We start from the raw sequence: 22,694 nt of genomic DNA, 5'->3' as shown, positions 1-22,694 counted from the left end.
CGTGGAAGAACACAGCCCCTTCGACTCTTGTGCTACCTCCATCACACTCCTCCAATGGTTGACAGTTGTCCGCGGTAAACAAATGTGGTTAAAGTTCACCTGTTCCTGATGCAGAGAGAATAGAAACCTGAAAATCCCAGACTTGCAACACAGAGGAAAACAGCAGATGCTTTAGATGTAAAGTCTAATAACACAAATTTAGTGGGAAGAAGGTGAGCTAATCTATCTTATTAAATGAAGTCAGGCCAATACGGCTGGTAAAGGGGACCAGAGGCCAGCTTTCTGAGTGTCTTTAAATAGTTCTGGCGGAAAGAGACAGTCCTCTGGGACTGCTTTATTTGGCTGTAACGTCTTATAAAAGGAGAATCCAACATTTATATAGTACTTTGTGCCAGGAAATGTCCTACATGCAAACGCATTTAACCCTCACAACAACCCTGCGTGGTAGGATCCATTACGGCCGCTATTCTACAAGTAAGGAAACTGAAGCACATAGATGAGCACGACACCCAAAACCACGTAGCAAGTAACTGACAGAGCTTAGGTTTGAGCCCAGGCACAGGAGTCCGTGCTCACTATACTATACCACCTCTTCCTGTACCTGTACCGTGATGAAGCAAACCAAGTTAGACTAGGGTAGACTTCCTCAACTTTGGGACAGCTCCACTGCTCTGCAGGAGGTCCCTGCCCACCCCATTCCCCTCCTTCCCCCACCTCTTAGGAACAAGCCCCTTCCCCACGGAGCCCCAGCGCCCAGAGCAGCATCTCCGCCCGAGGTCCCTCGTGGTTGGAGGGTCGAGCCGCCCTCCCCGCGTGTCCACAGCTCCTGGCCCCGGCCAGCTCTGAAGGCCAGCGCCCAGAGACCACCGACACCAGGGCACCCCGCCAAACAGCCCCCTGGGCTCCTTCCGGGCACCGAGCTCCCTTCCTCTCTCCCGCCTCTGCCGGCACTGCGGCGAGGGTGCACACGTGGTCGGGGGCGGGGGGGGACTGCTTCAGCCCCAGGGCCGGTGGAACCACCCACGTCCTCCAGGCCATCGGGGGAAGGGCAGGGAGAGCCCAGGGTGCCCGAGACGGGCGGCCCGGCCCAATTGTGATCCTCGCGCGCCATCTAGCGGCAGGCGCGGGCACGACCGCGGGAGAAGCGCCGCCGAGGCCGCTCACGCCCATGGTAGCCATTTCGCTGTGTTGACGGTCCCGTTTCCCGACGCACACCGGACCAAGCTCGCGGCTGCAGGAAATGGCGGCGAGCGCAGGCGCACACTCGCTGAACGCAAACGCGCACCCTCCCGGGGCACGCACGCGCAGGCGCACACAGGACGATCTCACGCTGGTCTAGACCCAAAAGCGTGCAGGCATGCGCGAGTCGGGGACGCACGCACAGACGCACACGTTCTGTGACGGCGCGCGTGCGCAGGCGCACACTTCTGTGCCGGTGCGCGTGCACAGGCGTACAGTGTGTGCCGGCGCGCGTGGACAATCACATTGCGTGCTGGCGCGCGTGCGGTGCGTGCCGGCGCTCGTGCGCAGGCGCTCACATTGCGTGCTGGCGCGCGTGCGCAGGCGCACACGTGCGTGCCGGCGCGCGTGCTCAGGCGTACAAGTTCGTGCAGGCGCTCGTGCGCAAGCGCACACGTTCTGTGCCGCCTGCGCAGTTCCATGCAGAGCAGGTGGGGACTCTGTCCACCTTTTTTTCTTCCCATTTCAGAATCTCCTGGCCTCCCATGACATCGTGACAGCTCTAGGACAGAGTTTGTCAGCCTCACCATTATTGACATTTTGGACTCGATAACTGTGGTGGGAGCTGTCCTCTGCACTGTAGGACGCTGGGCAGCATCCCTGGTCTCCATCCACTATTTGCCAGTAGTACCCTCTTCCCAGTTGTGGCAATCAACAGTGTCTTCAGACATTGCCAAGTGACTCCTGGGGGGTTGGAGGTGGGGGAGATGCCCCTGTTGCAGAACCACTACCCTAGAACAATTGAATCTAAATCTCTCCGTGTGGGTCACAGGATACTTAAAAAAAAAACAAACCACTTCTCCGGTGATTATCAAGTGCAGCCAGAGTTGTGAAACACTGATCAAGAAAGTTTGTTTTGATTTTGTGAACTTTTAATCAGAGAAAATTAGTTCTAAGCCTGGGCTCTACAGTTAGCCAGATCTGAGCTCTATTCCTACCTTTGCTCTTCATAGGAGCCCACCGTTTCCTCCACTGTCAAACTGCGTAATAAGAAGCCAGATCCTTCCCCAAGTTTGGGGAATGTTACACGCGATTGTGCAGATGGCATGCTGTACACATTAACCATCTGACAGTTACTGGTTCTGGGTCTTGAGAATAGGCTCCAAAGAACAGAGTTCATAAACTAGCTTTTCAAAGTTTTTCCTGGGGTTTTTCTTAGAACCTCTTCAGTTGCGACTCAGCTCTGCCATTTGGAATCCCTTGACAAGTCAGTTAACATTTCTATGCCTCAGTTTCCCCATCTTATCAATTTCACAGGGTTGCTGGCAAGAGTAAAGCACCTGGCAGAGTGCACTATAGGTGTCAGTTTTTGTTTTCACTCTGTTAATTGTCAGGGCAGTTTGAAACAAAAAAGTCACATAATAGGGCCTCATACCTTAGAGATCCATTACCCACCCCACCCCCAGCATCACGGTTTATGTAGGGGTGACAAATGTAAAAACGTAGCTGTAATGAGGTGTGAAATTGCAAACATTCACTCACTTCTTAAACACCTAAATCAGACTGTGTTCCTCTCTGGCTTAAAACTTGAAAGAAGATCCAATCTCCCTCTCATGGCTTTTACCAGGGCACGGTTCCATCTATGGTCCCCCTCACCGGGTAGGCTACTTTATGCTTTGGCATAGCCCCTGCCTACCTTGAGAAACCTCATGTTCCACGCTTAGCTACTTACAGTGCCCAGTAAACACCAGGTTATTTGGAGTCCTTTGTACATCCCGTACCCTTTGCTTGGAGAACTCCTATTCACCTGTCAAGATTCAGCTCAAAAGTCACCTCTCCCATGAGGCTGTCCTGGGGCCCCCTTCCCCTGTTCCAGTCTGGACCAGGTTTTGCCCCCATTAGCCCTGTCCGATTTGTCTGTGTACTCGTCTCCAGCACAGAGCAGGTGCCTTCCAAGTAGTTGCTGACTGACAGAGTGGTTGACTTCCTGACTATGGAGGACTTCCTGGCAGAGGCCAGAGGTTTCCAGCTGGGGCTTCAGCCCTCGCCACGTTCCTTGGGCCTCACTGGCCTCACCTTCCCAGCCAAAGGCTAATGTACACTTGAGCCGCCTCTCTCCACCGCACGAGCTCAGCACTGTTAGCTGATGCCTTACCCCTTTGGGTCTGTCTCCATGTCCTCCAGGTGTGCCGGGCTGTTGCTCTTCCTGCCAGCCAGGACAGCAGAGGGAGAAGTGGCACCAGAGCTGAAGGAGGAAGCACACAGACCTTCTGAAGCCTCAGACCAAAGGAGACTTGGAGCCCAGGTCTTCCCCTTCCCAGCTGCATTCTCACAGGAAAGGAGGACCTACATCTGGCCGTGACCAGCTTGGAATTCCTGGGGAAGTGTCCTCCTAGTTTGCGGTTCCAGTGTCCTTGCATGACCTACACCTCCCGGGGCTCTGTGGGAATCTAGAACGATCGTTCCTTACTAAATGTTGCACACACCCACAGCAAAATGGCCACTTCCCACTGGTGGATTGGTAGAGGAAATAGGGCAGAAGCCTGCAGCCCGGGAATGCACAACCTCCTCCCATTGCACCTTTGCACCTCCCCAGCCACCTCCACATGCTCCCTGGGGCTGGGCCCTCTGCTGCCGGCTGGCTGTCCGTGGGATTCTTCCCACCGACTTCTCCTAGCAGGGTCTCTTCCCAAGCTACACTTCTCAATGCCCTCTTCTCTGCCTCCTCAGCTTGGGTCCCTCTGGGTAGGTGCTGAGTTGTCTGGGTCCCCTGACTTATCACCTGTACCCACTCCTCCACTGCCCCTGGTGGGTGGGTTCGCCGCCCAGCCTTCTCTGTCCTGCAGTGATCACCTGATGTGAAGATGCCATGGAGCTGAGAGGTTCAAGGGGGACCCTGGGGTGCTGGACGTGAGGATGAAGCCTAAGGCCGTCTGGCAATGGGATTGGTCATTGAGCAGTTGCCCCACCCTTACCTGGTGGCTGCTGGTCCAGGCTTATGAGGCTGCGAGTTGGCACTGGGCACCTCCTGGTCATCCAGCAGAGGGGTAAAGACAGCAGGTGAGCACAGCCTGTGGAAGGAGGCCAAGCCCGGTCTTGGTTCAGGACTTTGCGTCCTTATGTCTACACCCCCCGAGAGGGTGGCTTCTGTTCCCAACAGATGCTGGGCACTAAGGAGGTCCTCAAGTGGTTGCTTGGAGTACGGTACTCACTCACATCCTACAGCTGACTGACACCAGGACAGCGTGGCCTCGTGGTGAAGTGCACACTCCCTGGGGGGGCACATTACTCTGATTCAAATCACAGCTTTATTAAGCTTCTGGCTATGTGACCTTGGGCACATCAAGTGACCTCTCTGGGCCTCAGTTGGATCATCAGTGAAATGGGGAGACAACTGTGTCTGCCTCACACATTTTCTGAGAAGATTATCACTCGGCCCTGTGGCCATTTGTAGAAGCAGCAACCCTTTGCAGTCCGTCTGTGCCCGTCAGCTTGACACAGATTCGGTGGGTGCTGTGTTACGCAGCCTTCCCAGGTATCGGCTGAGCTCCATGTCTCTCTGTGACTCACAGCATGCCGAGCACTTACCTGTGCGAGCCTGCACCCTCCACTTGAATAGCATGCGTACTAAGAGTTCCTCGTGTTTGTTTCCACACCCACTTACACCAGTTGCACTTGCAACCATAATCACTGAGTTCAATTATTAAGGAAACTCATAAAAATGAATGGAAAAGGAGAGTGGGTATTTTTTTTCATGACAAACAACCTTTTTTTTGCAAAGACCATAAAAGCAAGTCTCTTGAAAATCATTGTCTACAGAAGAGACAATGTAAAAGACTGTTAAAAGTCATAAAAGTCTAGAAGATATTAAGATAATTTTGCAAGTTAATATGAGCTTTGGCTTCATTTTAAGGAAACAATGCAGAAAGCAAAGACTTCATTTTTGCGAGGGGGTAGAGGCAAGAAGGATGTTCTGGCCCAGTCACGTTGGACCGGAGAATGGAGTCGACCTGCAGGACCGTGCTGGCCGGCACCGTGATGCAGGCCGCGGGTGTTGGGCTCTTCCACAGTCCTCCCCACTAGCGGGAGCTCAGAGAACCGAGGCCCCGGCCCCGTGGCGTTTCCGGGCACCAGCCGAGGCACAGTGGGCAGACGCTGGGGCCTGTCATCCTCTTCCCGTGTTGGCTTGTGCTACCGATTTGGAAGTCGGGCCTTGGGGGTCCAGGCATCAGTTGCAAACTAGTAAAGTTAGTCAGGGCAAGGGGCTCCCGGTGGGCTTGGGCGAGCAGGGGCAGCTGAGAGGGCCAGTTGGGAAAGCGGAGATTCTCTCCTCGGCCAGACTGCTGTAGGGCAGGGGTGCCGGCTGGCAGCGTGCCTTGGTGGCTCTCTGTAGACACCGGCTTGACCATTCCTCCCTGGCCATCTGTTCTGAACCATAAGGGCTGTAGCACAGCTTGCAGCTGAACTATCTGTGCCAACATCTGTACACCTAACCTTTGTCCCCAGGGATAAGTCATGCTTGGTTTGGAACCACTTGGGGACAAGTGGGACCTTGCCACTCCGCATATCACCTGAGAAAATGGCCCCTGACTCTACCCAGGTCCAAGAAGTCAGAGCCCAGCTAGACATGCTTGCCTCCTACTTTGTCTCACTGGGGCCACTGCTTTTCCGCTCACTGAACTTGAGAGCAGAGCTGGCCAGAGGAGGAAGGTGGAGGAGGCTCTGGGGCTTCTGGAAGGGATGATGGACCGCCTTCCAGCTTGCCCTCACAGCTCAGCCAAGAAGCAGGAAGGCAGCGATTCATCCATCATTCCCTCCTTCCCCACATGTGCATCCTGCCCGCCCAGGCCCGCCCTCGTGCCTACCTGGGAGGAGCTTGAGAGCCAGTGGAAGAGGGTAGGAGAAGGAGCGAGACTGAAGCAGAGGTAAATCTCAGAAGTGGAAAGTCTGGGGACAAAGGAGGTGCTGGCGGCGGGAGTGCCGGAGATGGGAGAAGCAGTAGACGGGACTATGGGAAATGACCAGTGCCCCGCCCCCAGCAGCCCAAGCAGCTGTGGCGACTTGACCAGGAACAGGAGAGAATCAACAACTTGGGGCCACGGGCCTCCCCCAGGTAGCTCACCCTCCTCTCCCAGAGCTGATGTCTGCTCCAGCCAAGCCTTCAGGTGTGGAGCCCGTGGCTCCGGATCCCACGTTGCCATCACTTGATCTGCTATGGGGAGAGAAACATTTGCTGGCTGATTGGGTTTCCATTGGATGTAACTCATATGTCCTGAGAGTGGGCGCCTTCAGCGGCCACCCTGCACCGCTCCAACTGAAGCCAAGCTGATATCAGCAATATTTCTGCCTTTTTTCCGAACTTGATGGGCTGGGAGCAAAAGTGGAGCCAAGAAACAGAGCCCAGGGCTGAGACAGGCTCCCCGAACAATCCTGGGTCCCCTTCCCTCATTCCAGTGCTGGGGCTCCACAGGGCCCAGGGCTGCGCACTAAGAAGACAGTGGCCGGCAGACAAGGCTGTGGGCTCTTAGCCATTACTTCCTGTTCAGGAAGTGCCCAACTGAGCGACTGGTCACCATCCCCAGGCTCCCCTGGTCTGGCTTGAAGGACAGGTCAGTGGGATGGCTGTGGGGTGGCTGGCGCACAAGCAGCCCCTCTGGACTCAGCATCCCCTGCTATCATTCTGCCTCCTATCCCTGCACCCCCTCCGCGTCTCCCTTCGCCTACAGGCCACCCTGGAAGGCCCTGTTAGATGCTCTGCTGGCGTCCACGAATCCTTTGGTCACTGACTTCCTGAAACCTCCAGCTTGGCGGCCTTGCTGGCCTAGAGTTTTGTCCTCCTCTGCAGCTGGCTCCCTGAGGAATCTTGGCAGGGGCCTGCCCTTCTCCAGGCCTCATGCATTCCTTCATTCATTCTTTCAGCAGATATTCATTGAGGACCTGCACTGCCCCCGACACTGGGGACACAGTGAAGAATGGGACAGTCCTGGTCCCAGCTCCATCCACTGGCCTTGGATGGGGGGGCCACATGGGCTCCGTGTCCCTGCACTGAGTTACCTTTCAGAGTCTGCACCAAGGCCCTTGAAGGCCCTTTCACCAGTCAAGTCTCTCTTGGGCTCTCTGGGGTTGGGGGCTTCGTTGTCCTTGGAGCCTGGGGAAGACCTATGGTGGAAAGAAACATAAGTTAACTACCCATCAGCCAACCATACTTAGGTGGGGGCAGTTACCTCATCCCCAAATGCCAGCTTTCTCCAAAGAGCGCAAAGCCTGACATTGTAGGATTGGCTAATTATCAAAATCTACCAACAGCTGCTGTTGACTGAGGGTCAGACCCTACTCTCATGACTCTGAATGCATTAGCTCTCCGCATCAACCCCACAACATGGTCACTGTTCTTATCCATGCCCACTTTCCAGATGAGCAAACTGAGGCACAGAGAGCCTGGAGTGACTTGCCCCGAGTTCCGCAAGTAACAAGGGGAAAAGCTGAGATTTGAACCCAAGCAGTCTGACTTCAGAGTTCCAGACTATAATCTTCTATGGTGCAAGACTGATCCTAACTCCTGATTCAACCTCCCTCTATTCTCTCTGAGGTCATCAGGGAGCCTCATGGTGTCAAACCCAACAGAGACACTCCCATCATTCTCACCATTCAGGACCACTGACCCAGTGGGCCACTCCCGCCTTCTGTCCCCCATCCGTCCATCATGACTCTGTGTCACTGGCTTAAATGGTGTTCCTGGCGTCCCTCTCCATCTGCATGCTCTGCCACCTACCTTGGTCACCTCCTCTGCTCCCATGGCGTCAACTGTCATTCTTCAGCCAATGACGTCTGCCTGTTCCCACCTCTCCTCTGTGCTCTGACCCGTACCCTCACTGCTTCCGGGACTGGCCCTCAGGCACCTCACCCTCAACATGGCCAGAACTGACCACCCTCACCAGCTGCCCTCAGGGGAATGACCAGGCAGCTGCCACCTCCACGATACTATCTGTGCTCAGTTTGCCGGCTCCTCTCTCCTCGAGTCCCTTGACGTTGTACCCCATGTAAATATCGACGTTGAACCCCATTATTTCTGCTCTCATCCCTCTGCACAGAACATGGAAATCTCCCGAGCCCTGATCTCTCTGCCAAAGCTCCACCAGAAACCCTCAAAAGCCTCCTGGTAATTTGCATTTGGATGCCTACAAATAAACTCATCATATAGTCATTTGAAAGTACTAAGTATTTATAGCACCCCTTCCTGCCCCCTCCCCTTAGCTCCCACTACTGTAGTGACTTATGGAGCAAAAAGCGCAGGGAGGGAGTCAGGCAGTGGGGTGGGAGTCATGGATCTGCCTACTCTTGGCCGTGTGGCTTTGAGGAAGTTACTTAAGCATTCATGGTCTCAGTTTCCTCATCTGTAAAATGGGCATAGTGATTGCATCTACATCCTGCATGGGGACACGTGTTAGGCTGTTTGGGACAGGGCAGGGCTTAGTGAATTCTAGCTTTCCCTCTTTCTTCCTTTTCTCCAACATGACTTTCCTGTTGGAAAGTGGGGGAGGGGTGCTCCAGAGGATCTCCAAGGGCTGTTATAGCTTTGTCACTCCCAGACAAAATGCCAGAGGCCTTATGGGTTGTGGAGGCCTTATGGGGCACACAGCACAGACCTTCCTGAGAGACAGCCTGGCTTCCTGCTGCATCTCTCAGGGTCACTTTGCCCCTGTTTCTCAGGGACTGGTCACCTTAGGGAAACCAGTGAAGCAGCTTCCAGTGTTGCCTTATTAAAGACGTTGTCACACTGGGTGATTCTCAATCATTCCAGCAATAAATGCTCCTGCAGTCCTGTTCTGGGCCAGCCAGGCCTTGAGCTCTCCGGGAGCTTGGAGTCCTTGGGGCAGAGCCATCTGTGAGTGGACAGCTGTGACTCCGTGTGGAACACTCTCTGGTGGAGGGATGAACACAGCGCTGTGTGAGCTCAGCGCGGAAAGCCCCTCACAGGCGCTGCCTCAGAAAGAAACACAAGCAAAGGAGGTGAGACTGAAAAGTGCAGATGGGAAAGGGCATCCTACAGCCTGCGCAGACGAATGGCGCTGGGGGAGGCTGGTGGGGAGGGCCCAGGGAGGAAGGGTGTACGAGGGGAACCTGGGGAGCGGGTGGATGAGCCCCGCCGGGCAAGGTAGAGAGTTCAGGCTGCGGAGCCTAAAGGGGAGGGGGCATTGCAGGGTTTTTCCCCAGGGACTGGCATAGGACTACTGCTGCCCTTTAGAAATGGCACCCAGGTAGAAATATGAAGGAGATTCTGGGATGGAGCGAGTGATGAAGGAGGCCTGGCCCCAGGGGAAAGGCACTAGGGACAGAAATATCTCTAAAATAGAATGGACAGGACTCAGTGCCCGACTGTGGCGAGGGTGTAGAGAGGGAGGGGCCAGTGAAGACAGTCAACGGCCCCAGAGATCGGAGCTCCCACCGCCCCAAGGATTAGCCTGGGCTTATGCTCTGGCCTCCCTCCCCAGACGCTGGCTTCACGAGGTGGGGTCCCAGTCTGTTGGCTTCACTGCTGTGAGCTGGGTGAGTAGCTAAATGATCAGGAGTCAGAGCCCCTCCGGGAACAAGCGGCCCCTCCCTGCTCGCATCTCCCTTTGCCCCCACCCAAGCTTCCCTGGGACCCAGCTCCCAGCCCCCCGAACCCTGCCTGCATGTTACCTGACTGTCTGCCCCCTATCTTGGGGCAGGGGCTGGGCCTGCCGTGCTCCCTGCTGGTTGTGCCCCCCCGACCCCCTCCCCTGTCCCTTGAACTGTCAAGGCTGACCTAGTGACCCTGCCCTGTTCCTGGTGCCTCCCCCCGCCACAGCTGCTTCAGTGGCTTCACGGGGCTCTGCAAAGCCCACATCCCCACCCAGTACGGCTGGCTGCTCCCATCCACAGGGCCCAGAGGGTGAACCATCACTTCCAGGGGCTCCTGGCACACGCTCAGCATCTCACTTGTGTCCGCATCTGCTCCCCGCAACAGGCAGACAGTCAGCAACTTCAGCGGGTCCCCGGGGCCGGGTCTGGTCTCCCATGGACCAAGTGCTCGCTCCCCAGGACTTGTGGAGTGAAATGGGATGGGGGCAGAGAACCCAGGTGGCTCATGTCTCTCACCAACCAGCCCCCAGGCCTCATCGCTTGCACCCTGACCCTGCTGCCCCCAACTCTAGAATCGTGTGTAAGGAGCCCAGGCAGCAGCAGGGCCCCTGTACCTCATTTCTTCCAGGTCTGGGGCCACCAGGCGGAGTCCCGCCCCGGGTGTTGTGATCTGCAGGCGGACAGTCTCCTCACCTCTTGCGCTGTGACCAAAGGAGAGCGTCAGAGAGTCGGTGGTAAGAAAGGCCTCCGCTTCTCCATCTGTGCTGGGGATCCAAGGGTGTCCTCTCTGAGGAGCCTCCTGGCTAGCGCAGTGGGACACCCAGACCCATTGCCTTCCCCCCTCCCCCTTGTTTTTTCTCTCTTGTCTCCTCTTTGGGCTGAGCTCGAGCCACTGACCTCCAGGCCCCAGAGGAAAGGCATTGGAGGACCCCCTCACCAGTCTCCCATCCTCGACCCCAGCCCCCTTCAGACCGTGCTGCTGAGCGGTTGCAGAGGTGTGCCCTGCCCGTGGCCGCACTGCAGCATCCAAAGTGGCTATTTGTGAGTTCAGGGGCTGACGGGAACGGGTGATGAACAAAATGCCCAGGAAACCTACAGACCGAATTTGGAGCGAGAGCCAGTGGAAGGGGCATGTGGGAGACTCGGGGGATGAAGGTCAGAGAGAAGGTGCCGGTGAGCTCGAGACCAGGGAGGATCAGACACTCTCAGCCCTCAGAGGGTCCCTTTGAGGGTTCCTGCACTCAGAGGCTGGTCCGAGGGTGACTGCACACAGCCGTCCAGTTCCAGTGTTTTTGGGCCCCCACTGCAGCTCCTGACGCCCAGCAGGATCGGGCCGTGGTGATGGCTAGGGCTGGAGAGAATCTAGAACTCCCTGGCTTTCCGGGGTTCCCCCTCACTCCAAACCACACCTACCCAGGTCCACATCGCAGACACTCACTCTTTCCTTTGGTTGTACCTGGCCACTGGGCTACAGATGGGGGTGAGCCCCAGGTCTGCCTTGGTGAAGCCCCAGCCCAGCAGGGGGCAAGATGAGGGCTGAGTGGCATGGGCTGTGCACCCGAAAAGCTCCACGGAGGAGTAGGCCAGCCCAGGCCAACTGTGGGCATATACGGGTAGGAGGTGGAGGCTGGCGGGGGACTTAAAAGCAGAGACCAGATTGAGTGCGGCGAAGGGAAGCCACAAGATGGGCTTGAAGTGGGGATTCGGGGTGGGTCTTGAGATGATCAGCCTGGCACGTTAGAAAGGACACTCCGGGGTCCCAAGAGGAGGAGGGGTGGGGGGTACAGGGTGGAGACAGGGACTTGAGTCGTCCGAGTAGTCCCCCTGGAGTTGACCGTGGCATCTGGCTCCAACCTAGACTAGGAGCTCGTGGAGGCCAGGTCGGTGGGATGCTCATCTCTGCCCCTCCTGGACACTGCAGATGACCAGAGGAAATGGAAGGGCTGCCAGAGACAGGGCCTCTCTGCACATGAAAGACCAGCGAGGGCCTGGTGCACGCAGGTAGCTCTGACCTGCGCCTGGCTCCATGATAGCCACGAAGACAGCGTAAAGCCCCGGGCTGCTGTCGCTACTCTGTCCCATCTAAAGCACATGGTGCCAGGGAACAAGGACACGTCCCACTTGGGGACGTCACAGGCAAGTAAAGCATACCTTCTCCCTGGCGTTTCTAGCTATGTCAGAGGGGAAATGGGGACGCCAGCTGGCGCCTGTCCCTCAGTACCCTGCTCCTGGGCGATTTCTTCTCAAAGGCCCAGCTCAAATGGTACCTCTTCCAGGGGTCCTGTTACAGGTTGCATTGTGTCCTCGCTAAAAGGGATGCTGAAGTTGTAACCCAGGTATCTGCGTGAACGTGACCCTATTTGGAAATAGGGTCTCTGCGGAGGTAATTAGTTAAGATAAGGTTGTACTGCAGTAGGATGCATCCTAATCCAATATGACTGGCGTCCTTACAGAAAGGGGACATTTGAACACAGACACACAGAGGGAAGACAGCCACGTGATGATAGAAGCAGAGGGTGGAGGGATGCACCTACAAGCTAAGAGGCGCCAAGGGCTGACTGCACTACCAGAAGCTGAGAGAAAGGCCTGGAACAGATTCTACCCCAGAGCCTTCGGAGGAGCACACAGCCCTGCTGACACCTTCCTTCATTTAACTTCTGGCCTCTAGAGCTGCGGAAGGACAACTCTCTGTTGTTTAATCCACCCAGTTTCTGGTACCTTGTCACGGAAGCCCCAGCAAATTCGTACAGAGGCAGTAGATCCTTCTCAGGCACCCACAGCGGCATTTCCCTCTGAGACCAGCAGGTGCCGATGTTGGTCTCTCCATTTGTTGAAGGGCCCAGCAAATCAGGAAGCGCCCGACCACACCAGCACCCAGGCAATGTGCAAAGGGCTTTATGTGTACTATCCCATATGGGATTTGGGACGGCCTCTGGAGGTACGCATCACTGCTCCCTATTTCACACATGAGGGCACTGGGGCACAGAGAGGTAAAGTGACTTACTCAAGGTCACACAGTACAGTACAGGGCAATGCCAGGGTTTTGCCTTGTGCCAGAAGCTGTGCTCTTACTCACTGCTCCCCAGCCCCTCTGCCAGGCAGCATGTTGGGGCCCAGCCTCCAGGCCCCACCTTGATCAGGTGGGGCAGAGAGCCAAGAAAGCCTGAGCGGCGCTGTGATGGGGCAGCAGCCAGGCCTGGGGCTCTCACACAGGCCAGTTTCTCTGACAGAAGGTATCTGAGTGAGCTCAGTTTGGAAGGTGGGGAAATGAGCTGAACCCAAGAAACCAGCCCCATGGTGCCTGGAGGGAGGGCCATTGCCACAGGTGAGCGGTGGAGGGGGGAGGGGAGGGGGCTGATAGTGGAGACAGGAGCTCAGATTTGTACACTTGGTGCTGAGAAGCCTTTGAGGCACCCAGGCAGGTCAGGGGTCCGGAGGAAGACAGGGCATCCTTGTGCGGCACTCCTTCTGCTCCCCTCTGAGGTCCCTGAAGGGTTTGGTGCCTAGACAGGGGAGCCCCTCCTAGGTGGCTGAGAAGCTGACCTTCAGACCCAAGCCAAGGGGGATGGGGCAGGGACACGCTTGCGGAGGGGCCTGGGGACCAGGCTGTGAAACTCTCCTTTCCTACTTTGCCATAAACCAGCCTCCAGAACTGTGAGACAATACATTTCCATCGTCTGAGCCACCAGTTTGGGGGACTTCGTTATGGCAGCCTGAGCAGGACAGACAGCCATCTTGCTATGACAGCAGGTGACGGGTAGGGAACATCCAAAGGAATATTCTGGAATAAATGTTAAAATGCCTCTCAAATGAGAATATAGCACAACCTACTTCCTCCTCCTATGTTCTTTCAGAAGGCATCTGAAACCAACATTAATCGCTTTCTTTTATTCAAAAGAGAAATTAAGGAGAATTCAGAGATGTGCATTGTTTTTGCTGGATTATGTCCCCTCCAAAATTTATATATTTAAGTCCTAATCCCCAGTGCCTCAGAACGTGAGCTTATTTGGAATAAGGTCGTTGCAGATATAATAAAGATGACGTCATACTTGAGTAGGGTGGCCCCTAATCTAATACGACTAATATCCTCATAAGAAGAGGAGGTCAGAACACAGACACACAGAGGAAGACCTTGTAAGAGACGCAGGGAGAAGACAGGTGTCTACACGCCAAGGAGAGAGGTCTTAAGGAGAAACCCTGACAACACCTTGACCTTGGACTTGCAGCCTCCATAACTGGGAGACAATAACTGGGTTACCTGAGTCACCCAGTTTGTGGTACTTTGTTACAGCAGCTCTGGCAAACTAAGCCCCCAGGTTCCATCAATCACCATGTCCCATCAGTGCTACCTCGAGAAGAGCTCTCAAATTTTCCTACTTGTTCAAAAGTTCTTAGGGTGTCCTGTCTCCCTCCCGGCACAGAAGAGGTGGCCCCAAGGACCGAGGTCACATACAAATGGTTGTGGGGCTTGAGTCGGGGAGGGGCGTGTGGGACATGCAGTGGCAATTCCAAGACCTGTAACAGCCCCAGAGGCAGTGGCACTGTCGGCAGGACTTAGCATGATTCAGCTCAAAGTACAAGGAGGTATTGATTGCCTTTGGCCTGCAGACAAGAGAGAGCCATTATCTGCCCGGAGACTCTGGGGCTCAGAAATCAGGGCAAATCAGAGCCCCACGTGGAGTGAGATTACCCACGCTCAGCCTGTCCCTGCCCTGTCACCCCGCTGCCAGACCCTCCCACCTGAGGGCCTCAGAGGCCAGAGCCAGTTCTTGGCACCCACCTGAGAATAGCAGGGCTAGTGCCCTGGCCACAGACCCCCTCACATCCCACAGCTGGTACTTTTCCTCGGGATGCCACTGGACTCAGTGGTGGAAGGGTTAAGTTGACACAGATAAGCACGAAACAGACAAGACCGAAGCACTGTCTCCCAGGAGACCAGGCTGTTTTGCGCCTTTCAACCCCAGGACATCCAGCCAGAGAGGCCCTTACTGATTTCTGGGCCCCATCCTGTCACTGGGCATACAGGGACACTGACCCTGAGGTCCTGTAGGGAGGTGACCTGGCAGTCACCAGCCCTGGGCGGAGATGAGCAATTGATTACCTGCTCGAGCCGGGAGGGGATCGCGCCAGAGCAGGTGGGTCCTGGCTTTTCTTGGAAGGCCCGTCCTCATCCACCACCTCAATCCTTTGGGCAAGAAGAGAAACAGATGCACCGCTATCCTCAGGGCACTCTTGGCCTGCGAAGCTGCCCCGGAGCTCGCAGACCCTGAGGGACATGCGTTCTTTCAGTGGTGTTTATGGCTTAGCAACTCCGGCTTGGGCTAAGGGCAGAACACTGGGTTGAACAGCATCCCACCAGAACTCATGTCTTTCTGGAACCTGGGAATGTGATCTTATTTGGAAATAGAGTCTTCGCAACCAATTTGTCATCAAGTTACAATGAGGTCACACTGGGGTAGGGTGAGCCCTAAATCCATGACTGTTGTCCTTATAAGAGGGAAATTTGGACACAGACACACAGAGAAAAGAAGGTCATGTGATGATGGGGGCAGAGATAGGAGTGATGTGTCTACAAGTCAAGGACTGCCGGCAACAGCAGATGCCGAGAGAGAGGCCTGAGACGGCTTCTCCCTCACAGCTCCCAGAAGGAACCAAGCCTGCCCACACATTGATCTCGGACTTGTAGCCTCCAGAACTGGGAGACAATCTGTTCCTGGACCTTGTGCCAGTTCCCGCAAAGTGCCGGTTTGTGGTACTCTGATATCACAGTCCCAGGAACCTCATGCAGCCAGGAGGAGGACAGCATTATCTGTCACTCCCGTCATGCTGCCACCACTCTCTGCCTGGAACACCTGGTATGCCGAGTCCTCCTTGTTTTTCAGTCCTCAGCTCGTCATGGATATCTTCCCTCTCTACCCAGTAGAATACCCCTAAATTTCAACTGGCCAGAAGTTTCTTCCCTCTCCTCCCCAAATACTCCCGTTTCCCAGAAGATGTCCTGTCAACGGATGGCACCATCCCTCCCTCATTCAGCTGGAGTGTCTTGATATCCCGATCATGGCCCATTGAACCCTGTTCACCCTTTAGGGTCCATCTCCAGTGTCATGGTCACTTCCGAGGGCCTGGTCAGGCAGGCGCCCCCAATGACAAGCCTCTGGACTCCAGCCCAATGATCCGTCCCACCAAGGCACTGTCCGGCCCACCCCTGGTAGGGTGGGCAACAGGGCAAAGGGACGACTTTTCTGCAGCCCAGGGCCTTGGAAACACCTAAAGCTCCGTCTTGGGTCGGGGGCCGGGTTCTCTCAGCCAAGCTCCTGCCTGCGCAGCGTTGGCTGCCACCCACGTGCTTCCTTGGCTTCCAAACAGAAGCCACCAGCCCCTCACAGCTCCCTCTACTCAGGGACAGTGACCGCATCCCACCCTGCGCCTGCTCTCCCCACACTCCACCCCTGCCAATGGAAGACCTTCCCTTTGCCGACACTTACCTCTTTGCGATGAACGGGGCCTGTGTCTCCTGGGCGAGGCTGCTGGAAGAAGGCAGAGAGGTGACAAGTTGGGCAGAACCCACAGCCAGGTGACATCACTCCCAGCACCTTGCCTACCCTGATGGCGGCAGCCAGACCTCTCAGGTTTCCAGAAAGTAGATCTGAGAGTCCCAGAAGGTCTGGTTAGGAGGGCCCTCTCAACCCGCCCGTCACCAGCCAGAGGAAGACCAGAGCCCTGAAGGGAAGGGAAGTGGCCCGGAGCAGGGAGCGGGTTGGTAGCTGAGCCACAGCTCACCTGGCACTCTTCTTGGCCGCCGACAGGACGTAGGAATGCTCCCGGGGAGCTGTCTTCCTCACCACACTGCTGGCAGCCTCTGACCTGGGGTGGCACAGGGAGGGGGCATCTGATGGCATGAGGAGGGGCTTGCTCTGCCAGCCTAGCCAGGCAGCTACTCGGGAGGCAGGGGGCGCTTTAGGGAGCTGCCCGAGACCCCACACCTAGAGGGCGGCAGAGTGGGCCGTCGATGCCCGGCAGCCTGGCTCTGGAGCTCTCGGCTCTTCCCCGGTACCTCCGAGGCCTGGGGACCCCTGCTACTGTTGACTCTGCCCTTAGGACTGCCTGTCTGCTGGGCCTTCAGCGTGGGGGGCTTTGGCGTGTTTCCTAAGTCACGGAGGGGCCAGCAGATGTTGGGAGTGAGGGCGGGCTGAGCTCGGAGCCGAGCTGCTGCCCAAGCATCCAACCCTCACTTTGGGGCAAGGGGCGTGGCCACCTCTGGAGCCTGGCGCTGCCCCCAGGCACATACAGGAGGCTTCTACCAGGGCACCACGCACTGCCTGTTTTGGTCCAATTTGCTCAGGAACCTTTTTAACAAACTATAGAAATTCCTCATTACCTAGGTTCTGCCCTCTTCGAAGGTTCATAAGAGGGTCCCCTGGGCTGGCCCAGCACTGAGTGGGTAGTTCTGGGGTTCCAGGAGTGCCACCTGTGCTGGCAGCGACCCTCCAGCCAACAGACCAGCACCGATGCTCCGCATGTGGTGCACCAGGCTTCAGAGACCTGAGCCCCGCCCGGCCCACGGGACGCCCAGCAGGCACCGCTACCTCCGTTTCTGCTCATCAGAAGAGAAGGGCACCTCCTCGTCTTCAGCAGCCCCTGCCGCTGAGCTGCGCCTGACGTTGTAGGGTGCCCTGGGGGGTGAAGAAGCTGGCAGTTATGGCCGCTCGTCCCTCTACGTCTGCCCCTGCTCCCTGTCACAGGCCGCCACCCTCAGCGGCTTGGTTGCCCCTGGACTCTGCTCGCGCCGCTTCTTTCTCTTCGAAAGCTACACTTGCTATCTGTCCCTGTTCCAACCCTTGCTGTACCCCAGGACCCAGTTCAAGCCTCATCTGTTCTCCAGAAAGTTTCCCTAGCTGCTCTGTGTCACTGGATGATGGTGACAAGGGACAAACAGTATATAAAGACGTGGGGCCCTGGGAATGCGGGCCCTGGGCACACAGGAGAGGGGCTTGGACGGGGGCCACAAGGGGAGCTCCAGAGGGAATCCCAAAGATTTATATCCAAGAAGCAGGCCAGAGTTAGGCACCAAGTGCCCATAGGTGACTGGCTGCCAGGGCCAGCAGAATGCTTGGGCTCACCAGGTGCCCGCCCAGTTCGGCCCAGCCCAGGAAACAGCTAGGGCCATGACCCATGACACTTTCTCCAGACCCACTAGCTCCTTCTACAAGCTTCCTACAGCCCCTGCTTTGCTTCAGATCAGAAGTACAATGTGCACACTGTCCAATTTTCTGGAGCTTGTCAACCTCTGGTGGGTTCCAGGCCACAGTGGCAGCTGGCAGGGATGTCAGGCCGGCAGGACTTGCGCTCCTGGGCTGTGCTCAGACCTGGCTGTGCCCAGAGGCAAGCAGCCAGCTGCCCGCAGCGGGCCCAGGGTTCGGGCTCGTCCTTGGAGGAGGGCACCAAGCTGAGCCTGTGATTGCATACTCACAGCTTCTTGTAATCCTCTGTGGTCATCCTGTAGCCAGAGGAGGAGGGGCGGGGAGGCCCGGCAGCGCTGCAGAGGCAAGGAATTTCTGTGAGTCCACCCGCAGGGCCCTCTTGCTTCCAGATTTGCCTACGTGGCCCAGCGGGCATGTGGCAGGTGGACAGGGGGTGCTGGCGCCCTTTCCTCTCTGCTCTCAGCCCTGCCAGATACCCAGAACAGCTGTGCAGAGCAGCCCTCTTGCCACAGACCCCTCAGCCACCTTGGTCCTGCTTTTCTGATGAAGCCCAGGTTCAGCCCGGTGCCAGCTCAGCCCGTCGGGAAGAAGGTGGCCTAAAGCACACAGCTCAGGGCAGTTACCAGCGAGTCAGGGCTCCCACCCAGCCTCCTCCCGGTGCCTCTGTCTCAGTGACCTTGTCTCAAGGACAAGGGCACTGGTAGTGGTCCAGGGCCTTGCCTTACACAGGAAGACACCTGCCACCCCCCCCCACCCCCTCAGCGACAGGCAGAGGACTCTCTCTGGCCTGAGCGTGGCCTGGGCCCTCACACCTCTCACGGGCCAACTGGCCAGCACCCTGTGAACACACCGTTTTGGAGCTCCGTTGGCCTTGGGTAAGTGCTGCTGGGGCTGAGACGAGCTGTCTACAGGCTTGGTGAACACTCCCCTGAAAGAGAGCCCGGGAGAAGCAGCACCGTGAGACCCCTGGGAGAAGCTGGGGGCAGTGCGGGTGGGCATGGGGAGGTGGGCAGGGTCCTGTGGTCACCTACCGGATGATATAGCCGGTGGGAGCCCTCGCGCTCGGGGGCCTGCCAAGAGAGAAGAAGGATGGTGTGAAGCCAGGCTGCCCAGTGACGGCAAAGCGGGTTGGCTGCTGGGTGTCCCAGTGCAGGCAGAATGAGGGGAGCGACAGTGGCCAGCTGCTTCGCAAGAAATCCAGCCACGCCTGCACCCCTAGCTGGGCTACCTGTCCTGCTCTGCCTGTCTCCCTCATGCCCCCCAAGAAAGGTACCCCAGGCCGATTCTTCGGGGCCCTGGCTCACAGCACGTGCCCAGGAAGGGCATTTATACAGAGGCGTCCCCTCCAAAGTCCGGTTTCTCCCTGTTCTGACAGCCCTCCTCCCCTCCCCTCTCAGAGCTGACCCAGCTCAGGCTGGAGGCTCTGTGCTCAGAGGTCTGGGGCTGAGGCGACATCAGGCAGAGCCCCTAACCTGATCTGACCCCCTACTCTGCCCAGCCCCCTCCAGGAAGACTCATGAGGGCCCAAGGGGCAGAGCCAGGCAGGAGCCAGCCGCCCTTTCCTTCCCGCTCCGCTTGAGCCCCCCTCCCCCAGCCCGTGCGATGCCCACGTCACAAGGCTTGATGGAAGTTTAGGACCGGAAGGCACGGCCAGGGCTTGGTCAGTGCCTGGAAAACATTAGCCTCCATGTGCTGGGCACTTTCCGCCTGGGCGGGGGCTCAGAGGACTCGGGTGAGGGGTGTGGGCAGGCAAGAGCTGGTAGTGCTGGGGAAGCAGGGCTGTGAGTTCTGGGATCAGAGGCAGGAGACAAAGACTCGGCAGATGGCTCTTCTGTCCAGGAATAGGGGAGCTTGGGGCTGGAGCAGCTGGGAGGGCAGTGCAGAGCCCCAGTGTTCTCCATCCCCATGGACCCTGTCCCTAACAGGGCATGGCCTCCTGGAGGTGACCAAGTTACAGGAACGCTTGGAGTGGAACCCGAGAAAGAAAGGTCACTTATCCCACGTGTTTTCCAAATATACTCCCAAACCAAAGCCCAGGCTGAGAACTGCACCCCCAAAGTAAACATACTCTCCAACGAATGGATTATCTTTGAACTGTGCTCAGGCTCTGGCCAACTGCCGCTATCACAGTCCGCAATTCTCTCTTTCACGCTCATCTCTCTACTCAGGACGTGCCCGTGTTCCTGGTGAGGATGTCAGTTCCCTGAGGAGAGGGTTGTGTACTCTGTGCCCAACACAGGACCTGGCAGGTAACAGGTGCTGAGTCATTGAGAGATTACGGGCAAGCGCATAGTTGCCGGAGGGAGCCCCTGTGGCTAGCAGTGAACTTGGACGCCTGCCTTCCAGCTGCTGCCACTGCCTGTACCACCACCCCAGGAAGGCACTGGCCCTGCACTCAACTGCTAACTGCTGGCTCTTTGAAGCAAGGATCAAGCCTGAATTGAGGGGTCCCCCTAACCCTAACCCCGCACTTCTCAGGAGTAGTTCCTCCCCATACGGGCAGGATGTGCCCACCCTTCAGAGCCTCCCTGGATGCCATTATGCAAAAGTCCTTGAAACAGAGAGAAGAGCTGGTTCCCCTCGGCCAGCTGTCAAGATATGTCATCTTGAACTTGGGAGAGAGTTGGGGCAAGTGTGTGAGTCTCCCCTGGCACTTGGGACGCTGTGCTGATACAACAAAAACGTGACAAGTAAGCACGTCTTAGAGCTTGCAGAATTTGCATAAAACTGAAGTTGTCCAGACCTGTGGGTATTGCCTTTTTAAAAATGTGCCTGGGCTTCCCTGGTGGCGCAGTGGTTGGGGGTCCGCCTGCCGATGCAGGGGACGCGGGTTCGTGCCCCGGTTCGGGAGGATCCCACATGCCGCGGAGCGGCTGGGCCCGTGAGCCATGGCCGCTGGGCCTGCGCGTCCGGAGCCTGTGCTCCGCAGCGGGAGGGGCCGCGGCGGTGAGGGGCCCTGTGCCTGATAATGTGCATTTGCTTTTATAATCCCATACGCTCTGGCAGAGCTTCGCATTTTGGAGCTAAGACTTTATTATTATGCTCAGTGACAGTTTTGATCCCAGTTGACAGCTGAAGCCATGGACCTGGACCCAGCGACTCCTGCACTCCTTTCCCCAGGAAGGAGCAGAGTGGAAAAGCCATCCTTCCTGTGGAGTTCAAATGACTCAGCGTCCGCCAAAGGCTGCAGCGCAGGGCCCACCCACCGGCCACCTGGGCACCACTTCTTACCTGGCCTTCGGGACCTCCCCAGCTGAAGAGAAAGATATGGCACGACTCCGGCCCGAGGGCAGCTCGCTGAGGAAAGAGGGGACACAAAAGCGGGCGGCCACTACATGTACCCCAGGAACTTGGCCCACCGTTCCCGTCTCACCTTCTCCTTCCCGGGCCTGCGTCCACACTGCAGAGGCGTGTGTGTCCACGCACGCCCTGGCAGCCGCGCCTTTCTCACCCTGTGACTTAGACTGAGTGTGGCCCATGGAGTGCCACCCCACGCCCAGCCTGTCGCTGCCGGCCCTCCTGGCCTCCTGGACTTACAGGGTGTGGCTCTCCGATTCATCCTGCTTGGTGATCCAGCTCTTGTCCCCCTTCAGCGTGGTCCGAACCTTCATCTGCTTGAGGACATTATTGCGTTCCTCCTCACCCGGTGGGAGAGGCTTCCCTGGTGGCGGCAAGGCCAGGCAGCATCAGAAGTGGAGCCCAGCCCCAGGACCCCGAGGCCTCCTTTCCAGCCCTCCCAATACGTTGCTGTCACTCGGCTGCCCAGGCAGTGCTGTGCCTTGCAGGGCAGGCCTGGAAGGAGGCAGCCACGTACCAAGCCCAGGACAAGAGGGCACCCAGGCCTCACCTTTGCTGCCTCCTCCGAGAGCTGAGATACTCATGGTGTTTGCTCTGAACGTCCCTTCTCAGTGGATTCAGCAGGGCTCCTGGGGGCAAAGGCAAGCACATGGCTTGTCACTTCATGCATTTATAATGGCTCGTGGGTCACCGTACGGTCCTTGGCAAATTGAGACCATGCAGACTGTCCTTTGGGTGGAGTCTGGGCAGAGGCCGCCGCTGGGCTGCACACTGGGAAGCATGGCATGGCCTGCCAGGGGCTCTCTGTTGGAGAGATGGCTGAGACAGGCAGACCACCAACTCTCTTAGAGACCTCTGATGGCCAGACTCCCGCCCAGCGAGTGTAGGGGAGGGGTGGAAGCAGTGGCCGACACTGGTGGACCCAGGAGGAGGGATGGGGGAAGGAAGGGTACAGGCTGGGGGACGGTCGCTTTGGGGGACCGTCTCTCTCACTCCTTAGTCGTCATCTGGCAGACCTTGAACGGGTCATCTGACCTCTCCAGCCTGACCCAGTGTCTACCCTTCAGGACTGCTGGGAGGACAGAAGGCACCACTGTTCTTGCAACTGCCCAACACTCCCCAGGACAGCAAAGATCGCCGTGACTCTCAACCTATCCTCGTTGGGAGAGACCCTCGCGGGTCCTTAATCAGCACAAGCACAGCCTGGAGGTGTCAGCCCCGTGTGGTTCGGGGGTTGGGTCCATCTCCGGTGGGGAAAGCCTGGGGCCCCACTGCCAACTCCTAGTGACCCTCGGGCACGAGGTCATGTTGGGGAAGAAGGGAACGTCCTGTGCTCTGCTTTCTCTTCCTCTCTCTGTCTTTTCGCCCTGCCCTCCCCCATTGTCTCCTCTCTGCCCTTGAGCCAGGCGCTGC

General features: G+C 57.2%; 1 protein-coding gene across 2 annotated transcripts in view; it reads right to left on the bottom strand.

Annotated features, from left to right (window-relative positions):
* Window positions 1–22,694, bottom strand: part of ZNF185 (zinc finger protein 185 with LIM domain) — a 58,220-nt gene that overhangs the window by 23,765 nt on the left and 11,761 nt on the right. The window contains exons 2-16 of one of the 2 annotated variants that reach the window (XM_079910681.1): window positions 21,832–21,910; window positions 21,522–21,645; window positions 21,216–21,281; window positions 19,016–19,054; window positions 18,835–18,912; window positions 18,254–18,319; window positions 17,370–17,456; window positions 16,564–16,647; window positions 16,269–16,310; window positions 14,885–14,968; window positions 10,398–10,484; window positions 7,234–7,338; window positions 6,302–6,391; window positions 4,155–4,250; window positions 3,335–3,424 (exon numbers count right to left, since the gene is read on the bottom strand). In XM_079910681.1, the coding sequence (XP_079766807.1) occupies window positions 3,335–3,424; window positions 4,155–4,250; window positions 6,302–6,391; window positions 7,234–7,338; window positions 10,398–10,484; window positions 14,885–14,968; window positions 16,269–16,310; window positions 16,564–16,647; window positions 17,370–17,456; window positions 18,254–18,319; window positions 18,835–18,912; window positions 19,016–19,054; window positions 21,216–21,281; window positions 21,522–21,645; window positions 21,832–21,865 (1,172 nt within the window). In that variant the 5' untranslated portion in view covers window positions 21,866–21,910. The remainder of the gene's footprint in view (window positions 1–3,334; window positions 3,425–4,154; window positions 4,251–6,301; window positions 6,392–7,233; window positions 7,339–10,397; window positions 10,485–14,884; window positions 14,969–16,268; window positions 16,311–16,563; window positions 16,648–17,369; window positions 17,457–18,253; window positions 18,320–18,834; window positions 18,913–19,015; window positions 19,055–21,215; window positions 21,282–21,521; window positions 21,646–21,831; window positions 21,911–22,694) is intronic. The other variant, XM_079910682.1, reaches the window with a different exon arrangement.

This window comes from Stenella coeruleoalba (genome assembly GCF_951394435.1).
Source record: "Stenella coeruleoalba genome assembly, chromosome: X".
Classification (NCBI taxonomy): domain Eukaryota; kingdom Metazoa; phylum Chordata; class Mammalia; order Artiodactyla; family Delphinidae; genus Stenella; species Stenella coeruleoalba.
The sequence above is the reverse complement of the archived record's forward strand: the minus strand, read 5'-3'. Positions and strand labels throughout refer to the sequence as shown.